Below are 12,119 nucleotides of genomic sequence, written 5' to 3'. Positions count from 1 at the left end.
TCGTCGCGCCTGGCCTAACGTGCGTGGGCGTCAGGTTTTTCAAGAGCACAGACAGGCAAGGACTTTCTAGCGCATCGAGGCCCATCTAGATATGCCAGTGCGACGACCTGAGCCCAGCAACAACAGAACCATCGCGATATAGTACTCGCCGTCGGCCCAGAAGAATAAAAGGCCGATCTCCTCGTCTTCCCATCCCTTCCACCAGAAAAACCCGGTATTCTTCCGGAAGCCCATTTGCTATATGGCTTCGGTGTTTGAGATTCGTGCGAGTATTTTTATCCATCCGATGATATGTAATCTCTTCAACCCAACACTCTCGATCTCTCACCCACGCACGCCGCCGCTTCCGGTTCCCCGCGCGGGCCGCGCCTGCTGCCGTCACCACCGCTGCCGTCCCCGCCTGCGCCGTGCCCGCTGCCGTCGCTTGTGTGTACTGCTGTCGCCGCGCGCTGGCCTTGCCACCCACAATCATGCGCTGTATTTTTTTTAAACGAAGAGCTGCCGTGCCGATTATTTAAAAACAAGGAGTTTCGTACTGGTACAAGAGAAAAGAAAAACAAAATAAACTTCCCTACCTCCGGTTAGATTGGGATCTCAACGCGACTCAACTCAAAAAAACGGTCACACCCGATCGGTTGAATTGGAATATCAACGCGACCTCATCACTCCGCTCGCTACGGCGGCACCCACCAAAATCCCCGCTCATAATTCGCCGAAACCTCCGAGCGCGACCCGACGTCGACAGGGAACCAATAAAAACAACTGTACCACACCAAGAAGGCCACCGCCATGCGGGACCCTCTGCTGTAGTGCCGCTGCAACATCACGCTCCACCTGACAGAGTGATACCACCGAATCCGGACCTCTCGCAGGCTGCCTCGCAGTCGCCACCGCGATAAGACAACTCGCGGGGGCCTCGCCACATCCGCCGTTGGACTCTACCTCGGTCTCATCACCTCGAAGAAACACCACGTGCGGAGACCTCGCCACACTTGCCATAGTACTCCACGTCACGGATTCGTTTCTTTTATCGCTGTCAGAGTGGTGAGCAATGTTGCCCCGCTCCACAAGATCTCCGTCGATTAGCCAAGCCAGTGCCGCATGTCGACTTTGCCTCATTGCTTCATCTGCACAAAAGCATCCGCCGCCATGTCAGCAAGCTAGAGAAGTCGCTTGCGCCGTCTTCCAATGATGTACCGCACCGGATAGCCTAGCTAAGCTGAGCAACCCACCGCGGTCCACTACAAGCCTAGTTATCCCATGATGCTATTGCCGCAAGCGCCGTCCTCCTACGTAGTCCCACACCGCATTGACCGAAGTCAAGCAGCACTAGCCGCCATGGTCCGCTACAAGCGACCAAGACCGACAACCATACGACAACCCCTTTGCCGCACCATAACTGCGAACGCCTCCACGTGACCTCGGCAACACCCGTCCAGCTTGCCACGCGGCAGAATTGTTGCCACTGGCTGTGACTGTCCATAACTAATGAACCAGGAATGACACAGACCGAGATGGGTCTCTAGAGACGACGCCAATGGTGCCACCGTCGCTCGTCCAGAATCTGAACAGAGTTTTCACCTAGAGGACCCGTGTAGCAGGGTTGTAGCTCAGAAATGACGCCCCCAACGGGGAGAACGACGTCCTAGGGTGCCACCGTCATCTCCACCAATAAGAACGTTGGCGAGGGCTTTCGCCCAGAACATCCCAATCCCTGCACGCTCACGGCATGGCACTCCCGGCCACAGTCACGACAGTCCATCTGGGACGGTGTCACCGTCGTGCCTCCTCGCACAATGCCGCCGAACCTCCACCACCGCTTGCTTGTTGGCTGTCATCCTCCTCGCGCCGTGCCCCACGCCACCCTGCGAGCGGCCTGCGCACAGCGCCTCCTCTGCGCCGCTGTCCTCCGTGCTGGCGCCACCTTCGCGCCGCGCCCTGCGGCGGCTCGTGCTGGCGCCTCCTACGCCGGCGCCATCACCGTGCCGCCATCCTCCGCGCCGACACCCCCTTCGCGCCGCAATTCTCCACGGGCCGCCGCCGGTCGCCGCACCTTCTCCGCGTCTCCTCCTCCGTTGTCCTCCTAGTTGGCGCCTCCTCCGCGCCTCCTCTGTCACCGGGCTGACGCGTCCGCGTCGTGCGGCTTCGCAGCAGGGCCGAGCCTACCACAAGCGACCCCGTGGCCCCGCGCTGTGCTCGCTGCCGCCGCCGCCGCTCGCCGTCATGCCACGGGGATGCCCGGTCTAGCCCTCCATGCCCGCGCGTGCACTGCACGCGCCTGTCGCCTTGCCGCCTTGCCGACAGATGTTGTGATCCCCCGACGCACTGTACCAGGTCCCGGTTGCTGCCCGTTGCCCCTTGGCAGCCGCCAGTAGAGACGACCCTCCTAGCTGCCACCCTGCGTTGGTGCTGGCGCTCTGCGCCCTGGTCGTGGATCCCACGTCCCAGTCATCGATCTGCACCCCCACCCAAGACGCCGCCCCACGCCTCTCCTGGCCCGGGGACGCCTTGCCTCCACTGCCGACCGCCGCCGCGTGCGAACTCTTCATCCCTAGCCGTGGCCGCCGCTGCCGTGCACAGCCTCACTCCTCGTGCCGGCTGTCACGCCCGCCGTCCTGGACCCGGGCCGCCGTCGCCGTGGCGCGACCACCCTCCGCGCCGCCTGTCACTTGCCGGAGTGGGTCGGGGGCAACAAATCCGGGGGTGGGGAAGCTGGATCCGCCCACAGTGGGGCCGGATCCGGGCTGCCGCCGCTCCGGCATGCCGCCCGGCCACAACCACTTGCGTCGTCCCGCGCCTACTAGTTTGCCCCGCCGCCGCCGTCCTCGGGAGCCGCACGGGCTTCCGGCGACCCCCTCTGGCGGCGGCGAGGTGGTCTCGAGAGGGTTGGGGGGTGTTTGGCGGCGGCTAGGGCGCCGCCCGTGTCGCCTGCGGGGGGAGCGACGCGGGGGTCGTGAAACTGTGGAGTAATCACGCGCTGTATGACTACGGATGGATTGGTGCATGCTTTCTCTAACCTCTCACTTGCCGAATCATGCTTTTCAACAGATTAGCACTCAGGTCTGATGGTTACTGGATTTTTTGAATGTTGTGTCTCTCGTCGTTTTAAACTGTGTGAACATCAACATTTCCAACAAGCACTTTCAACATTTTGCATCCAATATTTCAACATTTGGATTATAATATTTCAACATTTTATATAAAAATTGTTGAACTAGTTTTTCTAAAATGTTGAATCATGTATATGAAAATGTTGAATGCATATAAAATGCATTTTGACATTTGAAATCAAATGTTGAATATAATTTGAAAAAATCCATCTCGTGGAAAAAGTCTAAAAGTGCGGAAAAAGTCAGCATGTGCAAAAGTTCCCACGAAATCTAATGGAATAGCAAGCAGTCTATTGTTACGGAAGTTAATTGGGCTTAGTGGGCTGTTAAAGTTTCAAAGCTTAACTGAATTCCGGAAGCCATATAGGAGCGCCCAGAAAAGCCAACTTCAGCAGCCGGAAGACGAAATCAACGAGGAAAATAGGGTCTGTTTGGTTCCTCTTGCTAAACTTTTTGCTAAAAGTTGCTAAACTTTAGTTATTAAATTTTAGCAAAAGCTGTTTGGATACTTTTACTAAAAGGCATTTAATGAGCTGTAAAAAGATCTATCTACCCTTACTAAAGGTGCGCAGGAGGGGGAGATAAGCAATAAATAAGGGGTATAGGTTGTCCAACTCACCTTTTAGCAAGTTTTAGCAATAAAAACTTAGTTAGGGTATTTAGCAGTTTAGCGATTAAAAGTTTAGCAACTAGTTTAGTAAGTTTAGCTCCGCCTGTTCCCAGCGCATCTGCCTCCTTGTAGCTTCTCCCCTCCCCGTTCCTCTTTTTCAGTCTTCGCCGCCCCCCAAACCGCCTCCCGAGGAAAACCCAAACTCCGCGAAATTCGAGGTAAATTCCATGGGCGGCGGCGGCGGCGGCGGCGATCTCACCCCCACCAGCATCCCCTCCTCACCGTCGTGCTCGTCGGAGGTCCTTCGTCCTGGTGATTGCTCTGCCACTACCCTATGATCTCACAGTTCCCAATCTGGAACGATCACTTTATTGAACTACCTGTTTGTCGAGGTGCAGAGTTCGCCGAGTACGTGGCCGTCTCGCCGGTCTCCGACGACGAAGAATCCGATGAGTGCTCTGTCTACGACCACGCCGAGGTGGATGCTCGACACTTCGGCCGCCGGCTGCAGGACCACCTGCGGGAGGCGAAAGAGTTCATCAGGAGGTAACCTGATCTTTTTCTCTCTCTCTTTTTTTTTAACAACACAATCGGTAGAGTCCGAAATTCTAATAATTAAATGAATCTGTTTCCGCTCGTCTTTCCCAAAACCCTGTTTCGGTGTTGAATTATGGTATATAAAAGCAGAATACAACTATCCTCACATTACAGTTTCTAATACAAAGTACAACGATCGCATCTTGAACATAATATTCTACCTGTTTATCAAACAACTACGATATGTTTCAAGACTGAAATTTCTGGGTTTGTCCATTAAACCACCAAATCTAATTACTGGAAGAGATTAATAATCGGCAACTAACAGAACAGTGTTGCGATGTGCTTGTAAGTCCCTAAGAAAGTTCACTTTATTAATCTTTTACTCAGTAAGTGTTTTATTAGAAACTTAGTCTATGAGCAGGTATAAGCCTGGGGATTGCATTGAGGGAGCTGGCGGAGCAAAAGCTGGGGACTATATCTTGCCTGAGATCACTACACTTCTGCTAGTGGGCCCTAGAGGTGCTGGCAAGAGCACCCTTGTGAACCGAATTACAAGGGTCTTTGACAAGGATGATGACCCTTCTGCACCAGATCGAGCACAGGTGTCAGGTAAGGTTTTAACCTTCTCCTGGGTGCTATTTCATCGTGATGCACGACTGTACTTGATTTTACTATTACTGTTTATTTTGCTAGGAAATTCAAAATCAAATGGTACAGTCTTCCTTCGTGAGTATCCAGTTCCAAGGAATTCAACTGCTATATGTATTTATGATACACAGAGCTTATCATGCAACCCACAAAATAATTTCAAGACACTGCAGAAGTGGATGACAAAGGGAATCAGCCATGGGGAGATAGCGACTGGGTAAGCATTTTGTAGTTATATTCTCTTATCTTAGCCGGGGATTTTTTTTTTACCTCATGCTGCTAGGTACCCAATTAATTCTACTTGAAAATCTATGTTTGAGTTAATTCCTTAATAGAAAACCATGAAATGAATTATTTCAAGAGCCTGTTACATGTTTTATACATTGGAATGTACATCACAAGGGATCTACAATATTTTTATGTATTAGTATTGCTTGGTACATATGTTTCATTTTCTTAATTTTCTTGTAGCCTTAAGATAGAAACACATGGCTCAATGAATTTGTTCTGCACTTTTAGCAGGGATACTAATGAAGGCAATAATACTAAGGACATTAAACCATTGGGGAATCAGTTCAGTTATCTTCGTTGCAAAACCAGGAAGGTCAACTTTGTGATATTTGTTGTTGACGGTGTTTCTATCCTTCAGGCAATTGAGAGTAACACGGAAGATTACATTGACATACTGCGTCAAACATTTATGTATCCATGCTTATCAATTGGAGGTAGGGGTTTGCTAATATGTTTGGTCTGCCTTTTACAATAGAAAGTTTTACTAAAATAGTTTTTTTTCACATATATTGATGAATAAATATACATTTCGTTACTATCATATTCCTGTAACTGGTATGACCCGTGCTATGGAAAATGCCCATACACATATTGTTGTGTTTTTGCCATATATAGCATTACATATAAATTGTTGGTTTGTATTGTCAACTTGTTTTGTGAACATTGTTTTTCGTTGATATTTTAATACTTAGTAGAGAAGAATGTAATTATGACAAACATTACTGCAGATGATAAACCTGTTGTTGTGGTCACAAACGGTGAAAGACTATCGATACAACAACGTGCTCGTGTTCAAAACAAGTTAGTAGATCTACTAGGCATTCCTGTCCAGCAAATTTTTGATATACCAGGTACTCCATCATTGCTTGTATCATGTTTCAAACTTTTAATATGCTGTATTATGAGTGTACTTCATCTGATATATTCTACACAGGATCTGATGATTACCAAACTGATCTGGCTATATTGGATATGTTACGTTACTGTATCCAACATGCAGAGCAGAACCTCCCCATTAAATTGAGTTATCTTTTAGAGGTTCGAATTTCTTCCCTGATATCATGGATCATTAACTTCTCTTTATGCAGTATAAAAAGTTAGCAGTCCCTGGTAGGCTCATTTTTTTAAAGTACATGTTAATGATATTCACCAAGTTTGCTTTGTTTTCTTTAGCCAACTGTGGTATTTCAGCATCTATTTTCTACCTTGACATGTTATGTCTAGTGGTATTTCAGCATCTAGTTACACGTAAGTAGGAAGTGTACCTTTTGTAACTGTTAGTGTTGGGTCCTAATATTTTCGAAAGAATAACAGCAACACTGAAGTCTTGCTTTATATTCGCTTTGATGTCATGTGCTTGTTGTTTGTCACAATTTATTTGTACCAGAAAATGCTAGTGTCACTATATCATGTAGCACCATAATTTTCACTCACAGATATGTTAAATCGTTCAGTAAAAAAAAAGGATTCCCTGGATTGCTACTTATAACAAAGCTCATGTTGGACAGGTGCGTGGGCGTGAAACTTTTGAGATTGCAGCAGAGCAGCTGATGGCCTTAGATGCAGTCATTGAAGCCACCATTATTTTCCTCTGCATCGTGATCCTTCTACTTCGGTTTTCAGATAAATTGTTGCAATCGTAGCTATGGCATGCGATTGATTTGTAAATAAGCAAAACCAAGGAGTCTCGCCTTCTTTAGCTAGCAGTGTACACATGGTACTGTACCTAGAAAATACCCACTAGACAATACAATGGACGGCACCAATGTGCATGACTATGGTTATGCAAGACACCGAATCCTGTTTCTATCATACATGCTTGTATAGTTGCATATAGGCCGGAGCCGGACGTGCCTTTATATTGTGTGAATAGTTTTCCGTGAACTGCAGGAGGAAGTCTTCTAATATCCGACGAGCCTTTATGCAGTCTATTGAGCCTTTCCCCTCGTTTAACAGGGTCTCGGCTCTGTAAGGGATAGCATCAAACACCTGTGTGTAATACAGCACCTGTAATGTAATGCCATCATCAGCAGGTTGCAGCAAAAGGAGCAATTTGTTTCTGTTCTGTGTTATCTAAATTGTTGTCCATGTGGTGTTTCCCAAGTTTTCGTGTGCGATAACTTCATCATGGTCACTGTGGCGTTGTGCCAAGTGGACAATTGAGCTAGCCGGTGGTGCGCCTCTGCTCCGCATGAGAAGTTCAGAATTCAGATGTGCGCAGGTTCCATTCCCAACTGATTACCCGGTGGCGCCCCCTCACCTCGATCTAGATAGACATCGCGGGGGTGAACGGAACGGCTGACTGAAGAACCCGCGCCGCCAGAACCCACACTCGCAGGTCCGCTCCGGCACGCTCGATCTGGGAGGCGAAATGCGCCAGAGCTGCGGGGTCGGGGGAAATACGCGCTGCGGGGCTGGGCGCTGTCGTCCCGGGTGACGGCGTGATCCTGACCGCGGGCACGACGGCGCGGGGAAGATGTCGGCGCCGCCACCGCGGAGCGCGATGCGGCGAGTGGAGGCGCGCGGTAGATGGCGTAGGCGGGGACGAATGCCGCGTGTATGACACTAGGGGAGGGTGGCGCGACGGCGCGGCCGCCGGCGATGCCAAGCGCGACGGCGCGGCGAGCACGATAGCGCGCCTGGCCCGGAGGCTCGGCCGCTCGGGTGCTCGGGGTGGACGGTATAGAATATAGAATATAGAAGACATGAAACGCGGCAAGCTATGCGAGTAATCGCAGTATCCACGATGGTAAAAAATATTTACGCCGTTTGATTCCAGTTTCACGGTTTCGATTTATCCTAACCGCGATTTACCATGTGCCGCTAATGTGTCACCCGGCGGTTGGCTGGAATCTTCGCGAGATTCACCGGGCGATTCGTCTCCTCATCTCTTCATCTATCCTTCTTTCCTCGCCCCTCGCCTCCGCGGTCCGCTCCGCATCTTCCCGCGGCCGCCCCGACCTTGCCTCCATCACCTGTGTGCCTAGGCTCCTCAAAGCATGTCTCCTCATCTTCTCGGCTCCGTTCAGGGGGGTGCGGTTCATCGGCGAGGGAGGCGCTGTACTTCTGCGGCGCGCTTCACCGCCGATTAGTGCGGCCCTGTAGCACAGCAGCGCGTCGTGGTGGAGATGGTATGGTGGTCATCCAAATGCCGCACCAAGTGAGGGCAAGCGGCACAGGTCCTTGCAGGCTGCGACAAGGGGGGCCAGGCGGGCCTTTCCCTGATAGAGTCTGCTGCTGTCGATTTCCATCCGAAAGTTTTGGTGACTCCGTTCATCCTCCCCCAATCTACAATAATTTTATTTCTATTTCACCTGCGGATATCCAATCTGTAGTCTTGCTGTTTGTACTATTTCAATTTTTGGTTTCCCCATCTTAGTGTTCGGTTCTCCAATTAAATTTACATTTGTTATCCTCCTGTGCAAGGTACATGATAAGGAAACCACAAACCAGGGTGATTCCACCTTAAAGGTTGATGCCTGTCGCCTGGTAAGCTTGGTTACTGTAATCTGGTGCCGTTTCCTGTTCCTTTTTAATTCTGCATGTATTGGTGTTATGGCTAAACACGAAAGGGAAAGGCGGAAAGAACAAATGCAGTCATTTTGTACTACATAATTTCCGCAGTTCCGCATCTCATTGCCACCTCTCCTTGGGAAGTTAATTGGGTTGCATCGCATTGACTATGACCTTAGATAAGTTTGCTAGGAATAGACTGTGGCCAAGACCCTGCTTTAGGATTCTAATGCCAGGCTTTTATTGCTGATGAATAAAAAAAAGGAATCACATTGTTTGCTTTTTTATCATCTCTTTCACAACTAGATTTCTATGAGTTAATCTGAACAGAGCAGCATAGTTGGAGGCCACACTGTCGTTATGTAGGGAAGATGTGCTTGTCTCTGCTACTTTTTTTAGGTGCAGGTTTCATGGCAGCAGTTATTTAGTGCATATATTGATATGGTGCTTCCTATAGTTTCCTTTTCAATATAGCTTGAGCAGTGTTGCTTGGAGCCGTGGTTTTACCATCTTGGTAAGTCTTATTATACAGTTGCAATGCATGTGTTCATTTGATTACTGAATTAGGCTGACTTTGAGGCCGTGCTGTGCTTTTATATATTGAATTTAAATTATGCCAAATATTGTTGCTATTTTCCCTAAAGCTATTTGATTTGACAAATGAATATGCACAACATGGCATGGGTGGTCCTACCATTTTATATTAAATCTAATTCAGTGAGATGCTCTGTTATCACAAAGTGCCTTCTCATTTTCTAAGTATATGTTACCTTTTGTATTCTAAATTTTGTTTGTCCTAAACATTGGAAACAATATTTATGCTCCTCACAAAATAACAGGAGACAATATATGCACTATATTCTTAAAGCCGAGGCATTTCATCAAGGAGATTATCCAGAACGCTAGAACCACAAAAGACATTAATAATTAGAAATGCCGATGAAATTATCCTTCTGCGCACAATGACAATAACAGCACGGATAGAAAAGTGAAATTCGATGTTTCTTTCCTTGTTTTTTTGGTCAACTGTTATTTCATCCATATCCCAGTGTCAAAGTACTCGCCTCGAGGATTATCTTAGTGAACCAACCTGCTCCTGCAAATAAATACTTTCATGTGGCATACTCAGATGTAGTCTAAACATGATGGATAACTGATAACCAGTGACTGTTATACATCTACATGATAAGCTCTTGATGTTCTCATGGAACATCTATTATAGAAAATATGCTCTCTAATTAAAGCTTTCAGGGTACAGCACCGCTTTTTGTTAGGTTCTAAATATATTAATTTTATTTTTTTATAGTGCTTCCTGTCACGTTTGCTAATAGCATATTTGTTGCAAGATAGTTATAATGTCCAATTCTTCTTATTGCAAACTAATAATCAAACCTGCTACCAATGGTGCATAGTCTTTTAATTTTGCTATTTATGGAGAAAAGCAAATTGGTCTTAATACTGCATTCCTTTTGCGTTCTGTTTATTTACAGGTAAGGTTGAATTATATGCATAAATGATGGAGAGATATTTAGGGAAGTACTAAGTTGGCTCCTCGATCTCTTTAAATAAAACATTCTGCATGACAGGAGGAAATTCCTCACTGCATTTTTATCACCATCTGGAGTTTCGATTGTATGGGACAGAGCATACAGTGTGTATGGGACACAGCATACATCGTCCACTTTACTGGCAAGCAAGGATTTTTGAATTTTTTTAGCCCAATACTTTTGACTCATATTGCTATTGCCATGTTTTCCCCTGTGATGAAAGGTCCAACTACTTATCTTTCGACAACTTAGTAGCAAATGAGATTAAAAAAATAATCCTTTGCTACTTTTTCTATGACATTCTAGTGATCTCGAGGTGCTCGGACTTTTGAATCCGTAAGCACTGTTTTTTTTTTACTGTGAACGAAAGGAATGGAGATAAGCTACAAGGTAACTATTACTTACTATTGAATGAGGTTTATTCTTTCCAATTTCCTCAGTTCATTGCATATTTGAGCAGACCATCTTACAAATTAAAGGTCTCCAACATTTCTGCATTGCACAATCAACAACACGTCCACAAGCAGTATGATGGCGGTGCTGTTTCCACCTATGCTATCAAGTGATCAAGTCTACCATACCCAAGACTACTCTTAGGTGATGTTTGGTTAGCTCAAATGTAACGTAGTTTGATGTTTGGTTAGCTTAAATGTAATGTAATTTGATCATTGAGGGTAACGAATTCCATTACATATATTTGGTTGCGGTAGTTTGTAATCAATTGACACTGTAATCAAATCCCTTACCTAAATAATATCTATACCAGCTTGTTATCTCTCCTCCCCTATCGTAATCAGATACAACACCCACACCGTAATTTGATTACATTATCAAAGCGCCACCAAACAAAGGGGGTAATTGATTCCCTTTGTGTTTACATTACCTTAGCACGAATCAAACACCATCTTAGTTATGTTGTAAATAATCTATGCCTGCTCATGCTAAGCTAGGGTGCTACCTTGCTTGTCCGAAATTTGATAGGACAATGTTATATTGTTATATGTGGTACGTCGAGTATTGTATGGTCCCATGGATTTGAAGTTACCATGAAACTATGCTGTTACTAAGTTATATAGAACAATATTATATATTGTATGTAAATATGTGCTTATCTAATATGTTATTATCAGACCCTGTTTATTTCTAACACTTCATCCACAACAAAGCATCAAATCATGTAACACACCGCGCGCAAGGCCAATTACTAGTTTCATTTACCGTCCACCCCGGACGGTATTTATAGCCGTTGGATCGGGAGGTTACGGCGACCGATTCGATCTGCTGAAGATGGGGGACGCGGCAGCGCGGCTGGGCCAAGCGGAGGCCCAGTTTCTTGAGCCCATCCTTGTTTTGTTTGAGGCCCGCGTTGGGGAATTGGGTCCGCCGCGTGGCCCTTGCGCTCGCCGTCGTTGATGCGTCGCCCGCCGTCAGCCCGCCGCCACGTGGAAATCCAACCCATCTTACGGAAGATTTTTTATGGTACCTTCCATCCAATGCTTGAGATTCGTGCAAATATTCAATTTTGTGAAATCGCCACCATCCAAATCCTAGCCTCACTCCCTTCCTCCCTGCTCCCCTCTCCCCTGCCTGCGCCGCCGCCTTGTGCCCTGCTCGCGGCGCACCGCCTACAGCCGCGCGGGCTCGCCGACCACACGGCCTTTTGCATGCCACCGCCATTGGCCGTCGGAGCCAGAGCCGGAGAAGAAGGCACGGCCAGCGGTGAAAAAAATCAAGGATTTTTTTTAAAAATGTTAATGCAATTTTTTTTCCGAAAAATGTTGGATTCAACTTTTTCTAAAGAAATGTTAGCTCAACTTTTTCCAAATAAATGTTGGTTCAACTTCTTCTTTAAATTTTTTT

At 47.3% G+C, this 12,119-nt stretch overlaps 1 protein-coding gene across 5 annotated transcripts; it reads left to right on the top strand.

Annotated features, from left to right (window-relative positions):
- The first annotated feature begins 2,936 nt into the window (after positions 1-2,936).
- On the top strand, positions 2,937-11,032 carry LOC117842004 (uncharacterized). Of its 5 annotated transcripts, none has more exons than XR_011897451.1 (9): positions 2,938-4,032; positions 4,119-4,266; positions 4,682-4,869; positions 4,954-5,125; positions 5,428-5,633; positions 5,928-6,050; positions 6,134-6,237; positions 6,708-8,462; positions 8,626-11,032. XR_011897451.1 is itself a non-coding variant. In XM_034722338.2 (8 exons), the coding sequence occupies exons 1-8, from the start codon at positions 3,948-3,950 to the stop codon at positions 6,840-6,842; spliced, it is 1,158 nt and encodes a 385-aa protein (XP_034578229.1). In that variant the 5' UTR covers positions 2,937-3,947; the 3' UTR covers positions 6,843-11,032. The 5 variants fall into 5 exon arrangements, 2 of the variants coding, with proteins under 2 accessions (XP_034578229.1, XP_034578228.1); XR_011897453.1 differs by having other exon boundaries at positions 6,708-10,649; positions 10,739-11,032; XR_011897452.1 differs by having other exon boundaries at positions 6,708-10,649; positions 10,720-11,032.
- Positions 11,033-12,119: the final 1,087 nt, after the last annotated feature.

Source organism: Setaria viridis, chromosome 2 (genome assembly GCF_005286985.2).
Source record: "Setaria viridis chromosome 2, Setaria_viridis_v4.0, whole genome shotgun sequence".
In the NCBI taxonomy this organism is placed as follows: Eukaryota; Viridiplantae; Streptophyta; class Magnoliopsida; order Poales; family Poaceae; genus Setaria; species Setaria viridis.
The sequence above is the reverse complement of the archived record's forward strand: the minus strand, read 5'-3'. Positions and strand labels throughout refer to the sequence as shown.